At 48.7% G+C, this 22,504-nt stretch overlaps 1 protein-coding gene across 2 annotated transcripts in view; it reads left to right on the forward strand.

The window, feature by feature from the left end:
• RBPJL (recombination signal binding protein for immunoglobulin kappa J region like) overlaps positions 1 to 22,504 on the forward strand; it is a 205,148-nt gene that overhangs the window by 179,175 nt on the left and 3,469 nt on the right. For both annotated transcript variants that reach the window (XM_084645489.1, XM_084645488.1), the window contains 8 exons: positions 2,672 to 2,797; positions 5,371 to 5,441; positions 8,169 to 8,284; positions 15,937 to 16,111; positions 18,512 to 18,649; positions 20,140 to 20,249; positions 21,523 to 21,663; positions 22,338 to 22,493. In XM_084645489.1, coding sequence (XP_084501615.1) covers positions 2,672 to 2,797; positions 5,371 to 5,441; positions 8,169 to 8,284; positions 15,937 to 16,111; positions 18,512 to 18,649; positions 20,140 to 20,249; positions 21,523 to 21,663; positions 22,338 to 22,493 — 1,033 coding nt within the window. The remainder of the gene's footprint in view (positions 1 to 2,671; positions 2,798 to 5,370; positions 5,442 to 8,168; positions 8,285 to 15,936; positions 16,112 to 18,511; positions 18,650 to 20,139; positions 20,250 to 21,522; positions 21,664 to 22,337; positions 22,494 to 22,504) is intronic.

The following is a 22,504-nucleotide window of genomic DNA, read 5'->3' on the forward strand; positions in this document are numbered from 1 at the left end:
TCTTTGTACAAGGGGGCCCAAGCTTGAGGAGCCGTCGCATAGGATTGTTACTAGAAGCTGTTAAGGGCGCTGCCCTTTTCCAGCAGGTTTGCACTTTACTGAAAAGTGCAGCGTTGGCAGGTAAAATGTCTTAAAGGGTTTCTCAGGTTGTCACTGAGGTGAAGATTGTTTGCTGCTGTTTCTCTTTCATTTTTTATAAGAAGTCCAGGTGCCACGTTATTCTGAGTCCACCAGGAGATCAGTTTAAGCTGGCCTGAAATCCTGGGACAGGATCAGATTTGTAGTTGCTCCCAAATCGTTCGTATTTTATGTTCTTTGCTCCTTGCAGTTTCTGGCTAGTGTGACGTGTATTTGAGAGCTGGGATGATTATTTTTTCAGTGAAAACTCAGTTGAGTCTATATTGCAGGATTTTCCCTGTGCCATAGCGGACGCAGCCCTGAAGTCTCCAATAGCCAGCTTGTCCTTTGAGCAAGTCACCAAGGGCTGCCCATGACCTGGCATTGTCTCACCAGTGGTACAGCACTGTGTATTTGGCTGCGATTTGGAGCTTCTAGCTTCCACTAATCCTTTTTACATCTAAGGTTCTTTTGTGTTTTTAAAGGCAAACATCCCCATTTTTCACAGCCATGCAGCTTGAAAGTTTGAGCAGTGAGAAGAAGCTCTTGGCACTAGGAAGCCACTGGGGAGACGTGTGTTTTTAATCACAGCTGATAGTTCTGAGCCTCCATCATGAGGCCACCATTCCTCTGAGGGAACTAACATCATGCATGACCCCAGCAGTGAAGGGGGGCCCCATGCCAGAGGCTGGAGACCAATTTCCATCCAGTTTTCATGTAGGTTTATCAATCATGAGCAAGCCAAAGATGTCCAGGTGGTCCCTGGTCCTGTGTGTATGAACACCCTGTGAGAGTGTGTGTGTGTGTGTGTGTCACTGGACATGGAGCCAAGAAACAAGTGTGCTCAGTTTAACTGATGTCCTTGCCGTATTTGGCTAGTGTGGCCCTAAGATGATGGGTACATTTTCACTGGCTTCACTGACTGCCCTGCACCAAAGAAGTGTCTTCCCTAAGTGTGGGAATGAGAAGAGGCCTGTCCAAACAGCTTCTACTTCCTCCCTCGCAGGTTTCCTTCCATTAAGGAAGTAGCTCCTAGGCCCAACTGAAGCGCAAGGCCCATGCCCCCACCTAACCCACACTTTCCTAGTTTTGTGGAACGTTTTGCAGGCGCTGTACTAGTGCTCTGCATGGAGTGAATTTCACTTCCTGCAAAGGTGAGGCAGCAGTACAGTGCATCTCCACCGTGCCCGTGAACTACTTAACTTTCCAGCTTCTCTATGCCTGACGTCCCTTTAAAACAAGCATCCTGTGGTCAGGTTCCAGCACAACACAGCGAAGGCCCTGTGTGATTTAGACTGGGCTTATCTGCCTACAGTCAGTGGAAACATAACCTACCATGTTAACAAAGTCTAAGGGCCAGATCCTCAGCATGGGTAATTCCACTGAAGTCAATGGAGCTATGCCAATTTCCACCAGCTGAGAATCTGGCCCTTGGTTTTTAGTTTGCATTGAAGCAAAATGGGGACATTTCCACGGAACAATCACTGGCAGTAACCAAATAACAGCTCCCGATTCCAAGAATAGTAGCTCCCCAGCCATGTTCATTATTACCTTCCATAAACATTCATAATGTACTGAGGGGCGATATAAAAATAAATACACGTTAAACAGAATGCATGTAAAGATATCACGTTAGATGGTGGAAAACTCCAGTGTGGTATAAATGAGACTGTAACTATTGTCAGTTACAAGGAGGAGGGGATCACTATAGATAACATTACCTGATTTCCCATTGCCCAGCACCATGTGCATTCATTTACACCAGTGCACAGAGAATGGAGACTGGGTGTAAAATGCCACCGCTCCAGTTCAGTAGCATGCAACTGCCCAAGATGCAGAGCATCTGAGAAGCTGGCCCCGGTGCCGTTAAGGGCCATGTGTATGAGACAAGAACATCATGAACAATCAGAATGTCACTATCTTTATAACATGGGACTGAGAGGAGGAGTGAAAGGATGCGCTTTCTCATTAGGAAGCAATGGGAATGTTTCCAAGCTGTTAAGGTAAGCTTTCCCTGTCTGTCTTTTACTGAAGGCTGGAGAAAGTAGCGGGTAAACTAACCAAACAATTTTAATGATAGCACTTGTCTTACAGCAGCTTTGAAACTTTCCCATTCCCAGTGCGTTCTAACGGGATTCCTCTTGTCCTAGTTCGCATCATTAAACTGGGCTCCTGCTGGGAAGTATTATTAAAACAGCAGCTCTTACAGAGAGAGGCACCAGACGCCTTGATTGCAGATAGTGATGCAGGGGAGGGGGGTGTCTCAAACCTGTGACTGTTCCTGGTGGTGGTTTATGCAATATCATACCGGTGCAGTAAGCAGAGTGGGGTTTGCAGCACCTGGCTGTAAGTAGTTCTATTGTCAAGGTCCGGTGCAGGGGAATGGGGGACAGAAGGCTATCACCTCCAGGTAAGGTGCCTGTGCTGGCTGTCTCCATGTTAAATACTCCTCAGGGTGGCTCTGGGTCCGGGACGGTATCAAGCAGTAGGGGGATGGTAGGAAGCCAAGCGTTGTGTCCCCTTTGCTAGGGTACTACTCGGGACTCTCTTTTAGATCCAATCCAGATCAACTTGACCTTCTCCGGGACGGAGTGCGTAGATATCTGCAGCTCCCAGCTGACCAGACTGTGCTTATACTGCATGCAAAAGTCGCACAGAAATCATACGGCAGTGAAAAAAGGTAGGAGATTTGCCTGGCTTCTTATACAGCCCTGCATTTAGATATCACCTTCCAAAAACCAGACTCTTACAACTCCCTTTAAAACTCCCTAGGGTTTCGTTATCTAGTCTGATGAAGCAGGTGAGCTAACATAACCAATTATATTCACCTTTCAACCTTCACACAGCCTCAGAACAATACAGTCATTCATGATGATTATGATGGTGGCACTGAAGCGTCCCGCTCAGGGCCCCCTGCGCTATGCAGTGCCCAGACAGATAACAAAAAGGCAGTCCCTGCCCCGAACACTCTGTCCTGGATTAATGAAATGGTGGGAAGGGCTGAACACTGACCCCTGTGGGACACCACTGGCCATTTCACCTCCCTCACGCAGCTCGCTGGAGTGCCCTCAGCAATTAATCTTTGCTGCAGCCCATCCTCACTCTGTTTAACAGTCATTGTCTAGGTCCGTTAGATTCCTTCCTTCCTTTCGGCTTTGCCATTCTCTCCTTTCCTCTGCACTTCACTCTCATGCTTTTCTCTCCCCTCTAGTCATGTCATCTCTCTGTAGGAGGTTGAGAGAGACCCAATTGTACTGAGGGTGGGGTTTTGCTTTTTTCCCCTCCCTCTCCGGTCACTGGATCAATGGAAGATACTTTTCACAGAGGTGGGCCCTGGCTGTAGAGTTGAGATCCAACCTTCCCCAGAGGGCGGCTGTGAGCTCCGAGTTTGATCCGCTGTAGAGATTGCAGCTAGCTGCAAAATGCAGATCCGGATCCAGCCTTTGCCAGAGTTTACGGGTGTTTGGATCTGGGATTTTGGTTCAGGCCCATTTCAAACAGCCCTGAGATTGTTATCCTCTTGGGGCGCTGAGCCAGCGAGTGGAGCTGCTGCGTCACTGGGGCTAACCAAAGACATAGCCCTGGCACACCCTGGTTGAGGCGTGGTGCAAAGGATGCTGGGAAGCAGATTTTTGTGGGTTTGGCAAGGAAAACAGAAGCGAAATCTAAAAAGTGATTACGAGCTAGCACGAAGCTTCTAGGTTAAAGTTTAAATAAGCTAGTGCTATTTTTCCTGGATATGGGAATTCAGGGTCCTATACTGTAGCTAACTTGTTTAAATAAACACCTATCCAAGAAGATTAGGACCCAGAAATATGGAACCAGCCCAGACTTGTGTTTTCATTGCTAACGTTTTACACAGTATCAATATGGGATGAATCTGCACCATTCACATGAATGCAAAGACAGTGGAAACCCAAATAAAACACAGGAAAATGTGTTTCCAAAACTTTGGCTATAGATTTGTTTGCACTGGTCTCAGGAGCTGGCTGTGAATACAAACTGTGTTCTCAACCTGCTCAAACTTCCACATTCCAAGCTGAAAAATTCTCTATGACAAATTCTCCCTTGACTCAAGGAGCGAAGATCTGAAATCAGCTTTCCCTATGCGCCCTCTCAGCCATCTGCCCTTGGGTAGGGCTGGCATGTTCCAATAAGAGAGCACCTGATAGATGTGGCCGCACATGCGGGCATCTGGGGCAGGGGGATGGACATTGTGGCGAGAGGCAGTCTCGTCTCTCCGGTGCTGCGCAGGGTACTGGATGTGGTTGGTTTGTCATGCAAGGAGAAGCTAAAAGAACTGTCTCAGCATGACCTAACTCACACTGACCCCTTGCTAATGGCACTCTACATGGTTGAGCTGCTGCCTTCACATCCTCCTCAGGTGCTTCAAGTTAGGGGCGTGCTCTGGGTCTTCACACACTGAGACAGGTAAAACCGTTACAGCCTGATAGGTCTGCAGGTCACCAGAGTCTTATAGCCAGAAACAGGTTTAATTGTGCAACCGCATCCATCCTCTGCCTGAGGAACCCGGGGCGGGGCTCGCACGAGAACAGATGGGAAGATGTTCGCAACATGGCAGACTATTTAGGCCAAAGAGAGACAGGAATAACGAGTGCACTGAGCTCCCTCCCATCGTGGCCCCAACACCTGTCCAGGATGGTCTAGGTATACGTCATCCTGCCTCAGCGCCGGGAAATGGATACGTCACCTCTTGAGGCACCTTCCAGCCCTATGGTTCTATGATTCGGTGCCTGCAAAGACCCACCATTGGTCATGCAGATGGCATGACTGCGCACTTTGCACATATCTATACGTGCAAATACAGTTGCGACGCAGGCATCCACATTTTTGTGGGTGCATCTCCTGTGAAAACACACCCTGGGTGGCAAAACAACAGATGAGCTAACTGTTAAGATTTTTGCCCTAGTTGATGTAGCTCTTCCAATTTTTATAACTGTCTTACCAGTGTTTTCAATCTAAGCTGCTTGCCAGACTAATACCCTGCAGTACTGGGCTCCATCCAACGGTCACTACAGAGATAGCAATTCAGAGTACTTGATCTGTACCCTAGACCTGCTCCAGGTATATGCTGGCATTAGTGACCCCGAAGCAGGTCATGTCTAAGCATCTCTCACTTGGTTAAGCAATGAAGAAGACTCTGGATTCACAATCATACAAAGAAACAACCCTTCTTGGTGAAGTTCCTTACGGTACTGTTCACTTAACAAAGATGCTATTTTGTTTTGTCAGGTTTTTCTGCCCCCCACCTTGTGTTTATCTGACTGGACCAGGATGGAAACTGAAGCAGGAACAGATGAAAGGTAAGAGCAGAAGAAAGCCACATATGCCTGAAGAAGTCCTGCCACTCATCCACTTCCGATAAGCAGAACTGAGCACAGTGGGAAAAGCTGTCTGCAAATATTCATTCAGACATGCAAGTGGTTTTCAGTTTGTGTGTATATTTGACCTGTTAGTGTTTGAGTTCTTGAGCTTTAACAGAGCGACTACCCATGACAAATGAATACGTAGTTCATGTACTCAAACAGATCACAAGGTTAAATTCATCAAATTATGTATTTGTTCAGCTCTATTAGCTCAAGTTCACAGGAAAGGGTGGAGTGGGGGTGATGAAAAGCAGTAAAGGAAGAGATGGAACTAGGCTTGAGCTGATGGGAAGAAGCAGTGCATGTTCCATCCGCAGGACTGATCCACTGGAGAGAATCTGAAAAGAGGCCATTAAAAATGCCAAAGATCAGAGGCACTTCCTCTAAGGAGCGTCTGAAGGCACCACATGTGATCTGCTGAGGAGAATGGGGACAAGACGTGAGGATCAGGACCTGAGGGGAAGGGGATTATGCAGGGAGGCAAAGGAGGTTGGGACCAGGAGATTGTCTAAAATTTTTCATGAAAATCTTTTATCCGTGAAAAATGGCTTTTCTATAAAATGGAATTTTTCATCAAAAATATTCAGGTTTTCAGCCAAAATAACAAAAGGTGTTTTGTTTTTGTTTTTTATAAAAAAGGCAATGGGAGTGTCAACTGAGTAAGAACTTCTGTATTTGGGCCAAGGACTTTACCCTTCGTAAATGCTGGTGAATCAAGGCCTTTGCCAGGGAGTAGTTTCCTAGCTCTCTGTGTGGATGGAGTTATTCAGCCCTTGACTTGAGCCCTACACAAAACCTTCTAGTCAACCATCCCCTTAAACACCACAGCCAGTTCCTAGCTCTGGACCAGAACCTCAGAGGTTCTGAGCCCGTGTCGCTCCCACAGAAATCAAGAAGCGAGGTTCCCCCACTTGTCAGGACTGAGTTTGGCCTAAGGTATCCAACCAAAATGAAGGGTATATCTATACTGCAGGGGGAGGAGTGACTGCAGCTCATAGGCATACCTGGGCTAACTTTAATCTAGCTAGCAAGGCTAAAATAGCAGTGAAGTGAGAGTAACACAGAACCCAGCATGTGCTAGCAACGCGAGTACGTAGCCAGGGTTCGAGGGGGGCTTGTACAGTCCACACCAGGGATATGCTACATGAGCTGCCATCACACCTCGGACGGCAGGGTAGACACACCCTCAGAGCCACAGACCAGGGAATTAATCATTGTGAGGGATTCAAGGGGCCCGCCAGGCAGCCGAGAGCCTGAGAAAACACCACAATGCCTGCAGCAGTGCTCTAGGTCAGGCTGCCAGCTGCAGGAAATGTGTCCTGACCACAGAGAGGGTTTGACAGCCTCCAGATTCATTGACACAGCAGGGGCTCAGAGTGGTGGTCAGGCAAAACCTGGCTCTGCTGAAAGGGGTGCTGTGTGCAGGGTCATGTCGGGATGGCAGTGGGTACACTCATTTCAGATAGCGCAGGGGGCTTCATTGCTTCAGTCGTTAGTTATGATCACTGTGAAACAATGACTGCAAAAACAGTACCGACATAATTAGCATCTGAGTGGCATGGGTGCCCGTAAGGGTAGGAAATGCTGCACTTGGTGGCCAGCAGAACGGGGTGAAAAGGTTCTCAGTGCTGGTAAAACATGCAGAAAATTTCACTTCCGTGGGTCCCCAGAAAAGGAAAATGTTTCCCATTGCCCCCATGCAGCTCTGCCCTGTTATTTTCATTATTCACTCACTGAGTGCCCTAAAGCATGCAAGGTACCGTGCAGGTGAATAAATAAAGACACAGTGAAATCCTGGCCCCACTGAAGTCAAGGGGAGTTTTGCCATTGATTTCAGTGGAGTAAGGCTTTCACCCCAGGTCCCTGTCCCAAAGAGCTTACAACCTAAATGACAGACAAAGACCTACAAGTGGAAGCAGCAAACACTGGATTGGGGATAGCAGTGGAGAGGACAAGGGTGACAAATGTCCTGTCCTGGGTATTTAAGGTCGTTACAATCGCAGCTTGATATAGCTTTCCATCTCTTGACACGTGCCCCCCTCCGTCCCTGCTGGGTGTTGTGTTTGTGCATAGGTGAAGACATCCTACATACTTAGCAGAACAAGGGGCTTCTGGAATGTGCTCTGGGGAGGGGAATGTGCAGCCCAGGTGGGGGAGGATACGGGAAGGTAAGATGTTGGAGGGGTGGAGAGACAGGGATGTGGGAGAAGGGAAGCAGGAAGATCAGAGCCAGGAGGAACAGAACGGGGATGGAGACCAGGATTGGGGGCGGGGGGAGATGGTGAAGCAGGGCAGTTGGGATAAGCTGCCGAGCCTGTTGTCGAAGGTGTCTAGGGGTGCGGGGTAGGGAGGGTGAGATGCAGGAAAGCAGCATCTTATATCAGGGCGGCTGGAGACCAGAAGTGTCTAAGTGTCCCAAAGATGCTTCTGGGGAGGTTCCCCTGCTTGTGCCCTCTCGGGGGTCAGTACCCCTCTTTCTCTCTCTAGCGAGGGCATGGGGGACAACAACAGCTCAGCCCTCCCACTTTCTCCATTGCCACCAGCAGTCTGAGCAGCAGCAGCAGCCCCAACCCTCTCGCTCCGGCTCCACGGTCCCAGCTCCATTGGTTTCACCCAGTGTCCAGGTTTCTGTGTCTGGGAAATGTTTCTCCTCCTCTTTTCCAGCAAAGGATTTGGGAGAGGCTGGTTTCAGGGTGTGCGGGTACATGGGCCTGGACAGCATGGGCAGCAGCCACATGGAGACTCAGAAACTCAACTTTGAGGAGCAGCCAGACTCCAAGGTAAGCTGAGTAAAGTGACTCCCCCGACACGCACTCACACAACACCTCTCTAGGCTCCCCCGCCCCCTAGTCACATGTGACCTGGCATCTCCCCGCAGCATTCTGAGTGCTCTTCACTCACGGCTTGCCAGGAAACCGATCTTCCTTTGTCACCATCTTTTCAACTTCCTGGCCCTTGTGGCTGGAGGATGGCCAGGGATTACGCAGTTTCCCCAGCCCATAGTATTCTCCTGACAAATGGCAATGCCACTCATCACAAAATGAGAGCGTGGTCTTTCTTTTACAGATAAACGGCTAACGAAAACACCAACCTGTCACAAACGTCATGGGCTGGAGCTATAACTTGGCATCTTCCTATAGGGAAAGAAATCTATCAAGTATTATCTTGGGGCTCTGAAGAATGTGGGGTCTGGGGTTGGCCAGAAATATAACAAAAAGGACCTTTGTGTTTGCAGCGCTTCCCTCACATCTACAGCTAGGCATATCAGTGCAGCTGAAGCGCCAAGGTGACTGGGAAACTGTAAACCTAGGGAGATTTCTTGTGTTATGTTGGGTAAATCACATGTGAACATTAATTTCCATTTGGAATTCTCTAGCCCCAGTGTAAATAAAGCCTCTGCCATTCCTCAGCTCTTCGCTCCACCTGAAATAACATCTCTAATCATTTCCCCCTTTAAATGAACCTATAGCTCCTCTGAATGGACCCCATTATGTCCTAGTGGGAGCTGCTTTATCCTGCAGTGCATTTTCTTGGGTGTAGAGAGCAAGGTGATGGTGGCTCTGGTGAAGGAGGTCTTGTCTTCTGGGCCCTTCATGCGGTGGTGCTTAAGAATCATCGTTAATACACACAGCACAGTGCAAGGTGGGCAGTTTCCTTTCTGAAAACCCAAAGCACTTAAGGAAGGACAGAGACGAACAGCCATCTGGCTCCTGCAGCCCCCTGCGGCTCTCCCATCCCCACACCAGCATGAAGGGCATCCTTTCAACTGAAGTCTTTGTTGTTATAAGGTGGACACTGAAACTGGTTAGAGGGAGAGCATTACTGAAGATACCCCTTCTACGAGGCCCAGGCATCGTAGTTTGGAGAGCTGTATGTTCAGCCACATGACTAATAGGAGCCAGTTGGTAGCACCATGCTGTGCACTGATGGTGCTGGGATTCTCTTCTGCCCATGTCATCGTGCTCAGGTTGGGCAGGAATCCGGTGCAGGTTGAGTTGCTGAATTAAATGACTGTCTTACACCTTTGCCTAGTGTTGCAAGTGAAAGGGAGCCTTGTTGTTGCTCTCTCCCTCTCTGTATTGCTGTTTATCATAGAACTGTATGACTGGAAGGGACCTCGAGAGATCATCTAGTCCAGTCCCCTGCACTCATGGCAGGACTAAGTATTATCTAGACCATCCCTGACAGGTGTTTGTCTAACCTGCTCTTATAAATCTCCAATGATGGAGATTCCACAACCTCCCTAAGCAATTTATTCCAGTGCTTAACCACCCTGACAGTTAGGAAGTTTTTCCTAATGTCCAACCTAAACCACCCTTGCTGCAATTTAAGCCCATTGCTTCTTGTCCTATCCTCAGAGGTGAAGGAGAACAATTTTTCTCCCTCTTCCTTGTAACAACCTTTTATATACTTGAAAACTGTTCTCATATCCCCTCTCAGTATTCCCTTTTCCAGACTAAACAAACCCCATTTTTTCAATCTTCCCTCATAGGTCATGTTTTCTAGACCTTTAATCCTTTTTGTTGCTCTTCTCTGGACTTTTTCCAATTTGCCCACATCTTTCCTGAAATGTGGCACCCAGAACTGGACACAATACTCCAGTTGAGGCCTAATCAGCTGTGACAGGGTCAGGCCAGATGTCTACAGGAGAGTAATAGAAGGCAGATCTATTAGCCCCAGGCTAAGTAGGTCCCCTTTCTCTGAGTAAGGTAAAAGGGAAAGTTTTTTTTTTTTTTTTTTTTTTTATGACTTGATCACATTTATATTCTGTTTGCACACTAAAATCCAGACCAATAATATACTGTGACAGGGTCAGGCCAGATGTCTACAGGAGAGTAATAGAAGGCAGATATATTAGTCCCAGGCTAAGTAGGTCCCCTTTCTCTGAGTAAGGTAAAAGGGAAAGTTCCAGAACAATCAGGAACCTTCTGGAGACCATTAAGACAGGCTGATTAGAACACCTGCAGCCAATCAAGAAACTGCTAGAATCAATTAAGGCAGGCTAATCAGGGCACCTGGGTTTTAAAAAGGAGCTCACTTCAGTTTGTGGTGTGTGTGTGAGGAGCTGGGAGCAAGAAGCACTAGGAGCTGAGAGTGAGAATGCGGACTGCTGGAGGACTGAGGTGTACAAGCATTATCAGACACCAAGAGGAAGGTCCGATGGCGAGGATAAAGAAGGTGTTGGGAGGAGGCCATGGGGAAGTAGTCCAGGGAGTTGTAGCTATCACACAGCTGTTCCAGGAGGCACTCTAGACAGCTGCATTCCACAGGGCCCTGGGCTGGAACCCGGAGTAGAGGGCGGGCCCAGGTTCCCCCCAGATCCTCCCAACTCCTGGTCAGACACAGGAGGAGTCGACCTGGACTGTGGGTTCAGAAAAACGGCCAAGCTGAGGGCTGCCGTGAAGCTCCAAGGCTAGCAAATCCACCAATAAGCGCAAGACCCACCAAGGTAGAGCAGGAACTTTGTCACACAGCGTAGAGTAGAGTGGAAGAATTACTTCTCGTGTCTTGCTTACACCACTTCTGTTAATACATCCCAGAATGATGTTCGCTTTTTTTGGAACAGCGTTACACTGTTGACTCATATTTAGCTTGTGGTTCACTATGACCCCCAGCTCCCTTTCTGCAGTACTCCTTATTATAGTACCCAGAGGCCTCAGCCAGGATCAGGGCCTCCTTGGACTGGGTGCATTGTAAACACATATGAAGATATAGTTCTTGCCCCAAAGAGCTTACAGTCTAAGGTCCCACCCTACTAACCTGGCCATGCTCATTTACATTGAGCCAAGCGGGACCAATCGTGTGTAAAGTTCAGCATGTGAGTAAGAGTTTTCAGGATCAGGGCCTATGCTAACCATCTCCGATAGGTGGGTAGATAGAAACAAACACACATGGAAAAGTTTCTGTCAGCTCTCAAAAAGAAAAGGAGTACTTGTGGCACCTTAGAGACTAACCAATTTATTAGAGCATAAGCTTTCGTGAGCTACAGCTCACTTCATCAGATGCATATCGTGGAAACTGCAGCAGACTTTATATATACACAGAGAATATGAACCAATACCTCCTCCCACCCCACTGTCCTGCTGGTAATAGCTTATCTAAAGTGATCATCAGGTGGGCCATTTCCAGCACAAATCCAGGTTTTCTCACCCTCCACCCCCCCACACAAATTCACTCTCCTGCTGGTGATAGCCCATCCAAAGTGACAACTCTTTACACAATGTGCATGACAATCAAGTTGGGCTATTTCCTGCACAAATCCAGGTTTTCTCACATCCCCCCCACCCCCATACACACACAAACTCACTCTCCTGCTGGTAATAGCTCATCCAAACTGACCACTCTTCAAGTTTAAATCCAAGTTAAACCAGAACATCCGGGGGGGGGAGGGTAGGAAAAAACAAGAGGAAACAGGCTACCTTGCATAATGACTTAGCCACTCCAAGTCTCTATTTAAGCCTAAATTAATAGTATCCAATTTGCAAATGAATTCCAATTCAGCAGTTTCTCGCTGGAGTCTGGATTTGAAGTTTTTTTGTTTTAAGATAGCGACCTTCATGTCTGTGATTGCGTGACCAGAGAGATTGAAGTGTTCTCCGACTGGTTTATGAATGTTATAATTCTTAACATCTGATTTGTGTCCATTTATTCTTTTACGTAGAGACTGTCCAGTTTGACCAATGTACATGGCAGAGGGGCATTGCTGGCACATGATGGCATATATCACATTGGTGGATGTGCAGGTGAACGAGCCTCTGATAGTGTGGCTGATGTTATTAGGCCCTGTGATGGTGTCCCCTGAATAGATATGTGGGCACAATTGGCAACGGGCTTTGTTGCAAGGATAAGTTCCTGGGTTAGTGGTTCTGTTGTGTGGTATGTGATTGTTGGTGAGTATTTGCTTCAGGTTGCGGGGCTGTCTGTAGGCAAGGACTGGCCTGTCTCCCAAGATTTGTGAGAGTGTTGGGTCATCCTTTAGGATAGGTTGTAGATCCTTAATAATGCGTTGGAGGGGTTTTAGTTGGGGGCTGAAGGTGACGGCCAGTGGCGGTCTGTTATTTTCTTTGTTAGGCCTGTCCTGTAGTAGGTGACTTCTGGGAACTCTTCTGGCTCTATCAATCTGTTTCTTTACTTCTGCAGGTGGGTATTGTAGTTGTAAGAAAGCTTGACAGAGATCTTGTAGGTGTTTGTCTCTGTCTGAGGGGTTGGAGCAAATGCGGTTGTATCGCAGAGCTTGGCTGTAGACGATGGATCGTGTGGTGTGGTCAGGGTGAAAGCTGGAGGCATGCAGGTAGGAATAGCGGTCAGTAGGTTTCCGCTATAGGGTGGTGTTTATGTGACCATTGTTTATTAGCACTGTAGTGTCCAGGAAGTGGATCTCTTGTGTGGACTGGACCAGGCTGAGGTTGGTGGTGGGATGGAAATTGTTGAAATCATGGTGGAATTCCTCAAGGGCTTCTTTTCCATGGGTCCAGATGATGAAGATGTCATCAATATAGCGCAAGTAGAGTAGGGGCTTTAGGGGACGAGAGCTGAGGAAGCGTTGTTCTAAATCAGCTATAAAAATGTTGGCATACTGTGGGGCCATGCGGGTACCCTTAGCAGTGCCGCTGATCTGAAGGTATATATTGTCCCCAAATGTGCAGTAGTTATGGGTAAGGACAAAGTCACAAAGTTCAGCCACCAGGTTAGCCGTGACATTATCGGGGATAGTGTTCTTGACGGCTTGTAGTCCATCTTTGTGTGGAATGTTGGTGTAGAGGGCTTCTACATCCATAGTGGCCAGGATGGTGTTATCAGGAAGATCACCGATGGATTGAAGTTTCCTCAGGAAGTCAGTGGTGTCTCGAAGGTAGCTGGGAGTGCTGGTAGCGTAGGGCCTGAGGAGGGAGTCTACATAGCCAGACAATCCTGCTTTCAGGGTGCCAATGCCTGAGATGATGGGGCGCCCAGGATTTCCAGGTTTATGGATCTTGGGTAGTAGATAGAATATCCCAGGTCGGGGTTCCAGGGGTGTGTCTGTGCGGATTTGATCTTGTGCTTTTCAGGAAGTTTCTTGAGCAAATGCTGTAGCCACTATGCCCTGGCCACTATGGATGTAGAAGCCCTCTACACCAACATTCCACACAAAGATGGACTACAAGCCGTCAAGCTTTCTTACAACTACAATACCCACCTGCAGAAGTAAAGAAACAGATTGATAGAGCCAGAAGAGTTCCCAGAAGTTACCTACTACAGGACAGGCCTAACAAAGAAAATAACAGAACGCCACTAGTCGTCACCTTCAGCCCCCAACTAAAACCCCTCCAACGCATTATTAAGGATCTACAACCTATCCTAAAGGATGACCCAACACTCTCACAAATCTTGGGAGACAGGCCAGTCCTTGCCTACAGACAGCCCCGCAACCTGAAGCAAATACTCACCAACAGTCACATACCACACAACAGAACCACTAACCCAGGAACTTATCCTTGCAACAAAGCCCGTTGCCAATTGTGCCCACATATCTATTCAGGGGACACCATCACAGGGCCTAATAACATCAGCCACACTATCAGAGGCTCGTTCACCTGCACATCCACCAATGTGATATATGCCATCACGTGCCAGCAATGCCCCTCTGCCATGTACATTGGTCAAACTGGACAGTCTCTACGTAAAAGAATAAATGGACACAAATCAGATGTCAAGAATTATAACATTCATAAACCAGTCGGAGAACACTTCAATCTCTCTGGTCACACAATCACAGACATGAAGGTCGCTATCTTAAAACAAAAAAACTTCAAATCCAGACTCCAGCGAGAAACTGCTGAATTGGAATTCATTTGCAAATTGGATACTATTAATTTAGGCTTAAATAGAGACTTGGAGTGGCTAAGTCATTATGCAAGGTAGCCTGTTTCCTCTTGTTTTTTCCTACCCCCCCCCCCCCGCAGATGTTCTGGTTTAACTTGCATTTTAACTTGAAGAGTGGTCAGTTTGGATGAGCTATTACCAGCAGGAGTGTGAGTTTGTGTGTGTATGGGGGTGGGGGGGATGTGAGAAAACCTGGATTTGTGCAGGAAATAACCCAACTTGATTGTCATGCACATTGTGTAAAGAGTTGTCACTTTGGATGGGCTATCACCAGCAGGAGAGTGAATTTGTGTGGGGGGGTGGAGGGTGAGAAAACCTGGATTTGTGCTGGAAATGGCCCACCTGATGATCACTTTAGATAAGCTATTACCAGCAGGACAGTGGGGTGGGAGGAGGTATTGGTTCATATTCTCTGTGTATATATAAAGTCTGCTGCAGTTTCCACGATATGCATCTGATGAAGTGAGCTGTAGCTCACGAAAGCTTATGCTCTAATAAATTGGTTAGTCTCTAAGGTGCCACAAGTACTCCTTTTCTTTTTGCGAATACAGACTAACACGGCTGTTACTCTGAAACCTGTCAGCTCTCAGTCTCTTCTCCCATGCAGGAATAGTTTCAAAAATAGCCACTTCCACTTTCCAGCACTTCTGCTTCAGTGGGACGTTTCATGAGGAAGTTGATTTCTGGATTTTCCTATGACATTTTGTGGACCCAAAATGTCTCACCATCAACATTTCAAATAAAAGCAAAAAGTTTCAGGAAACAAAATTAGTTTGTAACAAAAGAGCGAAAATTTTCATGCAAAATTTGGCAGTGATTTTTTTTCCTTTTTCACACATGCACTAGTTTTAAAGTTCTTTTGCCTAAAATACCTGACCAACTAATTAGGCAAAACTTGATATGGTAGAAGGGCTGGTGGGGCCATGGTCCCAGCCTCTAGGGGCTCCTGGCTTCTTTTTATTTACTCTTTTATACAATCTAAACTAAAAGGCAAGTTCCTTTGACCTGTGTCTTTTGTTTGTTGTCTGGAAAGCACCATGAGCATCTTTACACAGACTGAAAGCATCTAGGGGCAGGGATTGTGTTTTTGGTCTGTCTTTGTATAGAGTTGGTGCACAATGGGGTCCTGGTCCCTGATTGGGGCTCCTAGCTCCTCCTGCAATACAAATAATAAACACTGCCAACAGTAGTGCCCCATCATTGTGATAGTTAGGAGTTCCCCAGTTTCCATGGCCATTTGTCCCTTTAACCGTACCCTGCAATGCTCATCACTCTCTGCTCAGTCAAGTCTCCTGCCAGGGGACAACAGTATATGAGCAGAGGTGAATTTATCAGGGGATTTTGCCTGCACTAAGCGACCATTAGCCAGTGCTGTTGGCCAGCCTCTCACTTTCACAGCAGATAAAGCCCCCCAGCTGCAAAGGAAATGAACAAGTGAGCAGGTATCTCTCTAGGTATCTAGGTAGGCAGATATCGGTATGTCCCCTCACTGGAGTTCTTCAGTGAAGATGCACCCAAAGACTCCAGACACGATCTCCAGCCTATGACAATAGCTCCTTGTTACTTACAGGAGTTCAGCTGTGCCAAAGCGCTCTACATCTCAGACACGGAGAAGAGGAAGCATTTCCGGCTGGTTCTGAAGCTCTTCTTCAGCAATGGGCAGGAGATTGGCACTTTCCATAGCAAGCTGATCAAAGTGATTTCCAAACCCTCGCAGAAGAAGCAGTCCCTGAAGAACACAGACTGTAAGTAGCAGGGGAGCCAGCCTCATCAATGGGAGCTGAGCGCTGAAGGGTTTTTAACAGCAATCTCTGGGATACTCTCTGTTCTCCGGTTTCAGAGTAACAGCCCTGTTAGTCTGTATTCGCAAAAAGAAAAGGAGGACTTGTGGCACCTTAGAGACTAACCAATTTATTAGAGCATAAGCTTTCGTGAGCTACAGCTCACTTCCTCAGATGCATATCGTGGAAACTGCAGCAGGCTTTATATATACACAGAGAATATGAAACAATACCTATTCCCACCCCACTGTCCTGCTGGTAATAGCTTATCTAAAGTGATCATCAGGTGGGCCATTTCCAGCACAAATCCAGGTTTTCTCACCCTCCACCCCCCCACACAAATTCACTCTCCTGCTGGTGATAGCCCATCCAAAGTGACAACTCTTTACACAATGTGCATGACAATCAAGCTGGGCTATTTCCTGCATAAATCCAGGTTCTCACATCCCCCCCACCCCCATACACACACAAACTCACTCTCCTGCTGGTAATAGCTCATCCAAACTGACCACTCTTCAAGTTAAAATGCAAGTTAAACCAGAACATCTGCGGGGGGGGGGGGGTAGGAAAAAACAAGAGGAAACAGGCTACCTTGCATAATGACTTAGCCACTCCAAGTCTCTATTTAAGCCTAAATTAATAGTATCCAATTTGCAAATGAATTCCAATTCAGCAGTTTCTCGCTGGAGTCTGGATTTGAAGTTTTTTTGTTTTAAGATAGCGACCTTCATGTCTGTGATTGCGTGACCAGAGAGATTGAAGTGTTCTCCGACTGGTTTATGAATGTTATAATTCTTGACATCTGATTTGTGTCCATTTATTCTTTTACGTAGAGACTGTCCAGTTTGACCAATGTACATGGCAGAGGGGCATTGCTGGCACATGATGGCATATATCACATTGGTGGATGTGCAGGTGAACGAGCCTCTGATAGTGTGGCTGATGTTATTAGGCCCTGTGATGGTGTCCCCTGAATAGATATGTGGGCACAGTTGGCAACGGGCTTTGTTGCAAGGATAAGTTCCTGGGTTAGTGGTTCTGTTGTGTGGTATGTGGTTGTTGGTGAGTATTTGCTTCAGGTTGCGGGGCTGTCTGTAGGCAAGGACTGGCCTGTCTCCCAAGATTTGTGAGAGTGTTGGGTCATCCTTTAGGATAGGTTGTAGATCCTTAATAATGCGTTGGAGGGGTTTTAGTTGGGGGCTGAAGGTGACGGCTAGTGGCGTTCTGTTATTTTCTTTGTTAGGCCTGTCCTGTAGTAGGTAACTTCTGGGAACTCTTCTGGCTCTATCAATCTGTTTCTTTACTTCTGCAGGTGGGTATTGTAGTTGTAAGAAAGCTTGACAGAGATCTTGTAGGTGTTTGTCTCTGTCTGAGGGGTTGGAGCAAATGCGGTTGTATCACAGAGCTTGGCTCTGTTCTCCGTTGCTTCAGTAGCATGCCCCATTTCAGCTGTCTGAGTAGCTAATACCTGAACAGGTTTTTCAGATGTTTTATCATAATGGGGCACTGATATAAAGCAAACAAGAAACTATCACAGATGGCGGATTGAATACAAGCCAAGTCCTTACGTGTGACAGGCTTATGTGCTATAGGCTGCCTGATCCAAAGCCCGATGAAGTCAACAGAAGGAAGAATGGACCAGGGCATATTTATGTCCACTTTCTCAAAAATATATCCTACCATGCTGTGTAAAGATCTAATGCAGAACCTTTGTCAGGGTTTCTGTTCAAAGATCTCCATATACAGACAAAGGCATCACCCACCCTTTATAAAAGGCCATCTCAGCTGGTACTCAGATAAAGGGAAAGCCAGCCAGAAAGGGCTAGTGTTCATTATGCTGTGTACACCAGCCTAGCCCCAGCCCCAGTGTGACAGCACTGGGGAATCAGAGAGGCAGAGAAGTGCTTTCAGCCAACATGCTGATATGGCAATGAGAACACATGGAGCATTAGCTAATGACCTGTAGAGCAGGGGAAAGCAACCCCAGACTGCACAAGATAGGACTTAATAGGTCTTTTCAGTCACTGATTTTGAAGATATTATGAAGTGTTGGCAGCGCAGAAGAACGGTTACTTACCTCACAGTCACAGGTTCTTCGAGGTGTTTTGTCTGCCTGGATCCCACTCACGCACCTGCAGGTGTATGCATACCACCCGTGGGATCCACGTGGACAAAGACTCATAGAAGAACAAGATTTTGTAACATGATGGTTCACTGCATTCTTTATCCTGACTCTACGCAAAGCAATAACTGGCCTGGGCAGCTATCAAATCGCTCAGCCATGCTCCGGTATTCGGGCAAGCTGATACTGATTACAGTGAGTTTCCATCAGTGCTAATGCTGGCATCTGTCTGTCTTTTGCAGTGTGCATCTCATCTGGGTCCAAGGTTTCCCTCTTTAACCGCCTCCGCTCCCAGACAGTCAGCACCCGTTATCTATCCGTAGAGGGTGGCACCTTCATCGCGAGCGCAAGGCAATGGGCAGCATTCACACTGCACCTGGGTGAGGACCTTACATGTTCTGCCAACTCCAGCAGTCCACACGGGGCCAAATTCACTGCTGGTACACCCCTGGTGAAGTCACATGAGCAGCATCCATTAACAGCAGGGGTAGATTTGGCCACCCAAGCATAGCAATAGTGAAAGACAAACAGGGCAGTCAAATCCAATCTGACCGATGGTGCTTATTGATTCTAACGAGTCATAATCACAGGTCACCAGAAGTATCTTTCTCAAAAATGTCAGGAACCCCTGAGGCCAGCTTCCAGCAGGAGGCCTGTGTCTCTTTGCAGCACATTGCTCCTCCCTGCCTGCAGACAGAGCTCTAAGGGGGCTAGAAGGATGGTCCATTGATTAGATGGCTAGTCCAGGATTTCAGACACCTGGATTCAATTCTCTACTCCAGTTCTGGCTTCCTACATGATCTTCAGTAAGTCATTTAGGCCCAGATGCTCAGATGTCAATGGAAGTTAGAAGCCTACGTATGTTGAGGGTCTGGACCTCAGCCCCCATCGGTACTAGCCCTGCCCTGCCTCCCAGGGGTGTTGTGAGAATAGCTACATTAAAAAGCAGCACCCGTTCCGATACTACAAGGATGGGGCTAAATAGGTCCCAAGAATAGATAGAAGATGGAACCTCTTTTGACCACATTGTTTTCTTTGATACCTGCTATCAGTACTCCCAGGCAGTGTGAAATTATCCTCCCTGTGAATGCCCCTCCTGTCCCCCATCCCCCCCAACCCTCAGTTCCTGGGGTCTCCAAGCTGCCTTAACTTCCCTTTGCCACCATGTCTGCCTCCTGGAGTCCCAGTGTGTTGCCCAGACTCAGTAACAATCCGATTCCCTTCTCCTGCACTGGTATGTCATTCTCCAGGAAGGAGACAGCAGGGGAAAGGGCTGGGAGCAGTTTAAACTCATCCCTGACTCCCAACGCCCTTTCCTCACTAAGGGCCTGATCCAGTGACCTTTGAAGTCAGTGGAAAGACTTCCATTAACTGCAGTAGGTTTTGGATCGGGCCCTAAAAGCCTACTGGTCTTGAGCAAGGGCAGCTCAGGCTGTGCCTGTCCAAGGTCCACGTTGGCATGTGCCTGGAGCTTGATGGCCAGGCCCGCTTTGTATGAAATGTGAGGGATCTCGGCTGCCTCTCTCCCCGTTGTGAACCTGGAGGTGTCACCTGCAGAGATTACAGCTCCCATTGTGCTGGCCTGCCTACTCCAGTCGCAGTGGAGAACTGCCTGTGGGGAGCACTGCCCTCTGCAGGCTGCATTTACCCTGCGTCTTCAAGATGCACAAATTGGAGTGAGCTTCATACTAAGAAAGGTACCAGTTGCCTGGAGAGTCTCCAGGGAGCCCCTTATCCATCCTGCTGCCAGGCTTCGTGATGAGAAAGAGTTTTCCTCTACCCTGGTCCTGCAGCTACAGCCAGAGGGAGCTGCTCCCTCCTTCTCGCTCCAGGTTGGTAACTCTCCATCTCTTTTCCTTTCCATGGGAAGCTGATGAGCACTGCATCCGGGGTGAGTTCCCATTGCGGGAAGGGTACATTCGCTACGGCTCTGTAGTCCAGCTCATCTGCACAGCCACCGGCATTACCCTGCCTCCCCTGGTAAGGCTCCCAGGAAACTCAGACACTGGATAGGATGGGGAATGCTTCTGGCTTCAGCTCCATGTAGGGTTGCCAGGCATCCGGTTTTTGACCAGAACGCTGGTCGAACAGGGACCCTGGCAGCTCCGGTCAGCACAGCTGACCTGGCCACTAAAAATCCAGTTGACCACAGTGCCAGCAGGGTGGGCAGGCTCCATGGCTGGCTCTGCGCAGCTCCCGGGAAGCAGCCAGCATGTCCCTCCGGCTCCTAGGCTGGCTCCGCAGCTCCCATTGGAGCTAATGGGAGCTGCGGGGGTGGTACCTGCAGGTGGGGGCAGCACACGGAGCCCCCTGACCACCCACCCCCTGCTGCCGCCTAGGAGCTGGAGGGGCATGTCATTGCTTCCTGGGAGCCACCTGAGGTCAGCGCCACCTGGAGCCTGTACCCCAAACCCCCTCCTGTGCCCTAAGCCCCTGCTCCAGCTTGGAACCCCCTCCCACACCCAAACTTCCTCCCAGAGTCCGTACCCCACAGCCCCTCCCGCACCCCTACCCCAGTCCTGAGCCCCCTCCTGTACTCTGAACCCCTTGGCCCCAGCCTGGAGCCAGCTCCTGCACCCCAAACCCCTCATCCCTGCCCCCACCCCAGAGCCCGCACCCCCAGCTGGAGTCCTCACACCCTCCCGCACCCAACCCCGTGCCCCAACCTGGTGAAGATGAGCGAGTGAGTGAGGGTGGGGGAGAGCAAGCAACAGAGGGAGGGGGGATGAAGTGAACAGGGGGCGGGGCCTTGGAGAAGGGGCGGGGCAAGGGTGTTCAGTTTCCTGCAATTAGCAAATTGGCAACCCTGGCTCCATGCCTCAACTTTGCTCAGCCAGCAGCTGGCAGCAGTGGCATAACACGGAGCAGGTTGCAGCCATCCTGACCTTTATTAACAAAGTGTGGCCTGTGGAGACAACAGATCCCAGCATGCAATATGGCCTGGTGCCTCAGGTCATGAGGATGGAGCACTGCCTGCTGGGAAATGATCCAGCTCTGCAAGCCGTGCGGGTGTAGCAAATGGGAGGGCAGTGGCAGGAGACAGGCTAGAATGATGGGGGCTGATTTTGTTCCATGTCAGACAATAGGGGACGGAGCAGGGAATTCCCACAACCAGCCCCAGAGGAGGTTTGGGGCTGAGAAAATCTTTGAAGGATAAAAATGCTGAACTTTCTGGAGGTGACGGTTCACTGAGCAGCCACTGAGCTGCTCCCCTTCGCAGCCGGTCAGCCTGCCTGTGTGTCCCTCCCCACAGATCATTCGGAAAGTCACCAAGCAGTACGCCATGCTGGATGTGGATGAGCCCATCTCCCAGCTCCACAAGTGCGCTTTCCAGTTCCAGGGCAGCAACCGGATGTACCTGTGTCTCTCAACTGAGAAAGTGATCCAGTTCCAGGTAATGCAGCACGAACTGGGAAACTGTCCAGCTGCTAGCGAGAGCAAACTCCCTCCAGCTCCTCCCTCCTGTTACTTGCTGTTGAGTCCATCACTTGGGGGGTCCTTACCTTAAAGCCCACCCCCGTGCAATCCCCAAATAAAATTCAGTCCTTTATGCAATGTGAGAACAGGGAGAGAACCCATGCATGGAGACCCCTCCAATCTGATCTGCCTATGCTGGGCCTTGCTCTAATTTTACCTGTCACCCCACAGCAACACAGACCTCTTCCTATCCACTTGGCCCTGCCTCTTTGGCCACCTCCCACAGCATCACATAGCCAAGCTTCCATGTGATTTTGTTATGCCAGAAGCATTTCAGGGTGAAGTCACTGATCTTGACCTCTTCTTCGGGTCAGCACAGAGTTCATCTCCCTATCCCTGAACACAGAGCCACGGCGGCTGGCTAATAATAACAATAGCAATGTGGTGGTCCAGCACCTTCCATTCAGGGCTCTCAGACCCCTTTACAAAGATCGAGAGATATTATTAATCCCCTTTGATGCTGAGACAGCAGCACAGAAAGGTGGAGCAGACCATGGCAGAGTCAGGAATAGAACCCAGGAGTCCTGGGTCTCAGTCCCTGGCTCTCACCACCGTGGCGCATGGCCTCCATGACAGTAAAATTCCACGCAGGCATCTCCGTGCCCAAAGGAAGCGAACCGTGAGCTGCTGAACGATGGCTCCTGCTGGACAATAATTGGAACGGAGACTGTGGAGTACACGTTCAGTGACCGCCTGGCCTGCATTCAGGATCCCGTGAGCCCAGTCCCACTTATAACCATGCTGGAGGTATGGAGGGC

The sequence above is a fragment of the Lepidochelys olivacea genome (assembly GCF_965140295.1).
Source record: "Lepidochelys olivacea isolate rLepOli2 genome assembly, chromosome: 13".
Classification (NCBI taxonomy): domain Eukaryota; kingdom Metazoa; phylum Chordata; order Testudines; family Cheloniidae; genus Lepidochelys; species Lepidochelys olivacea.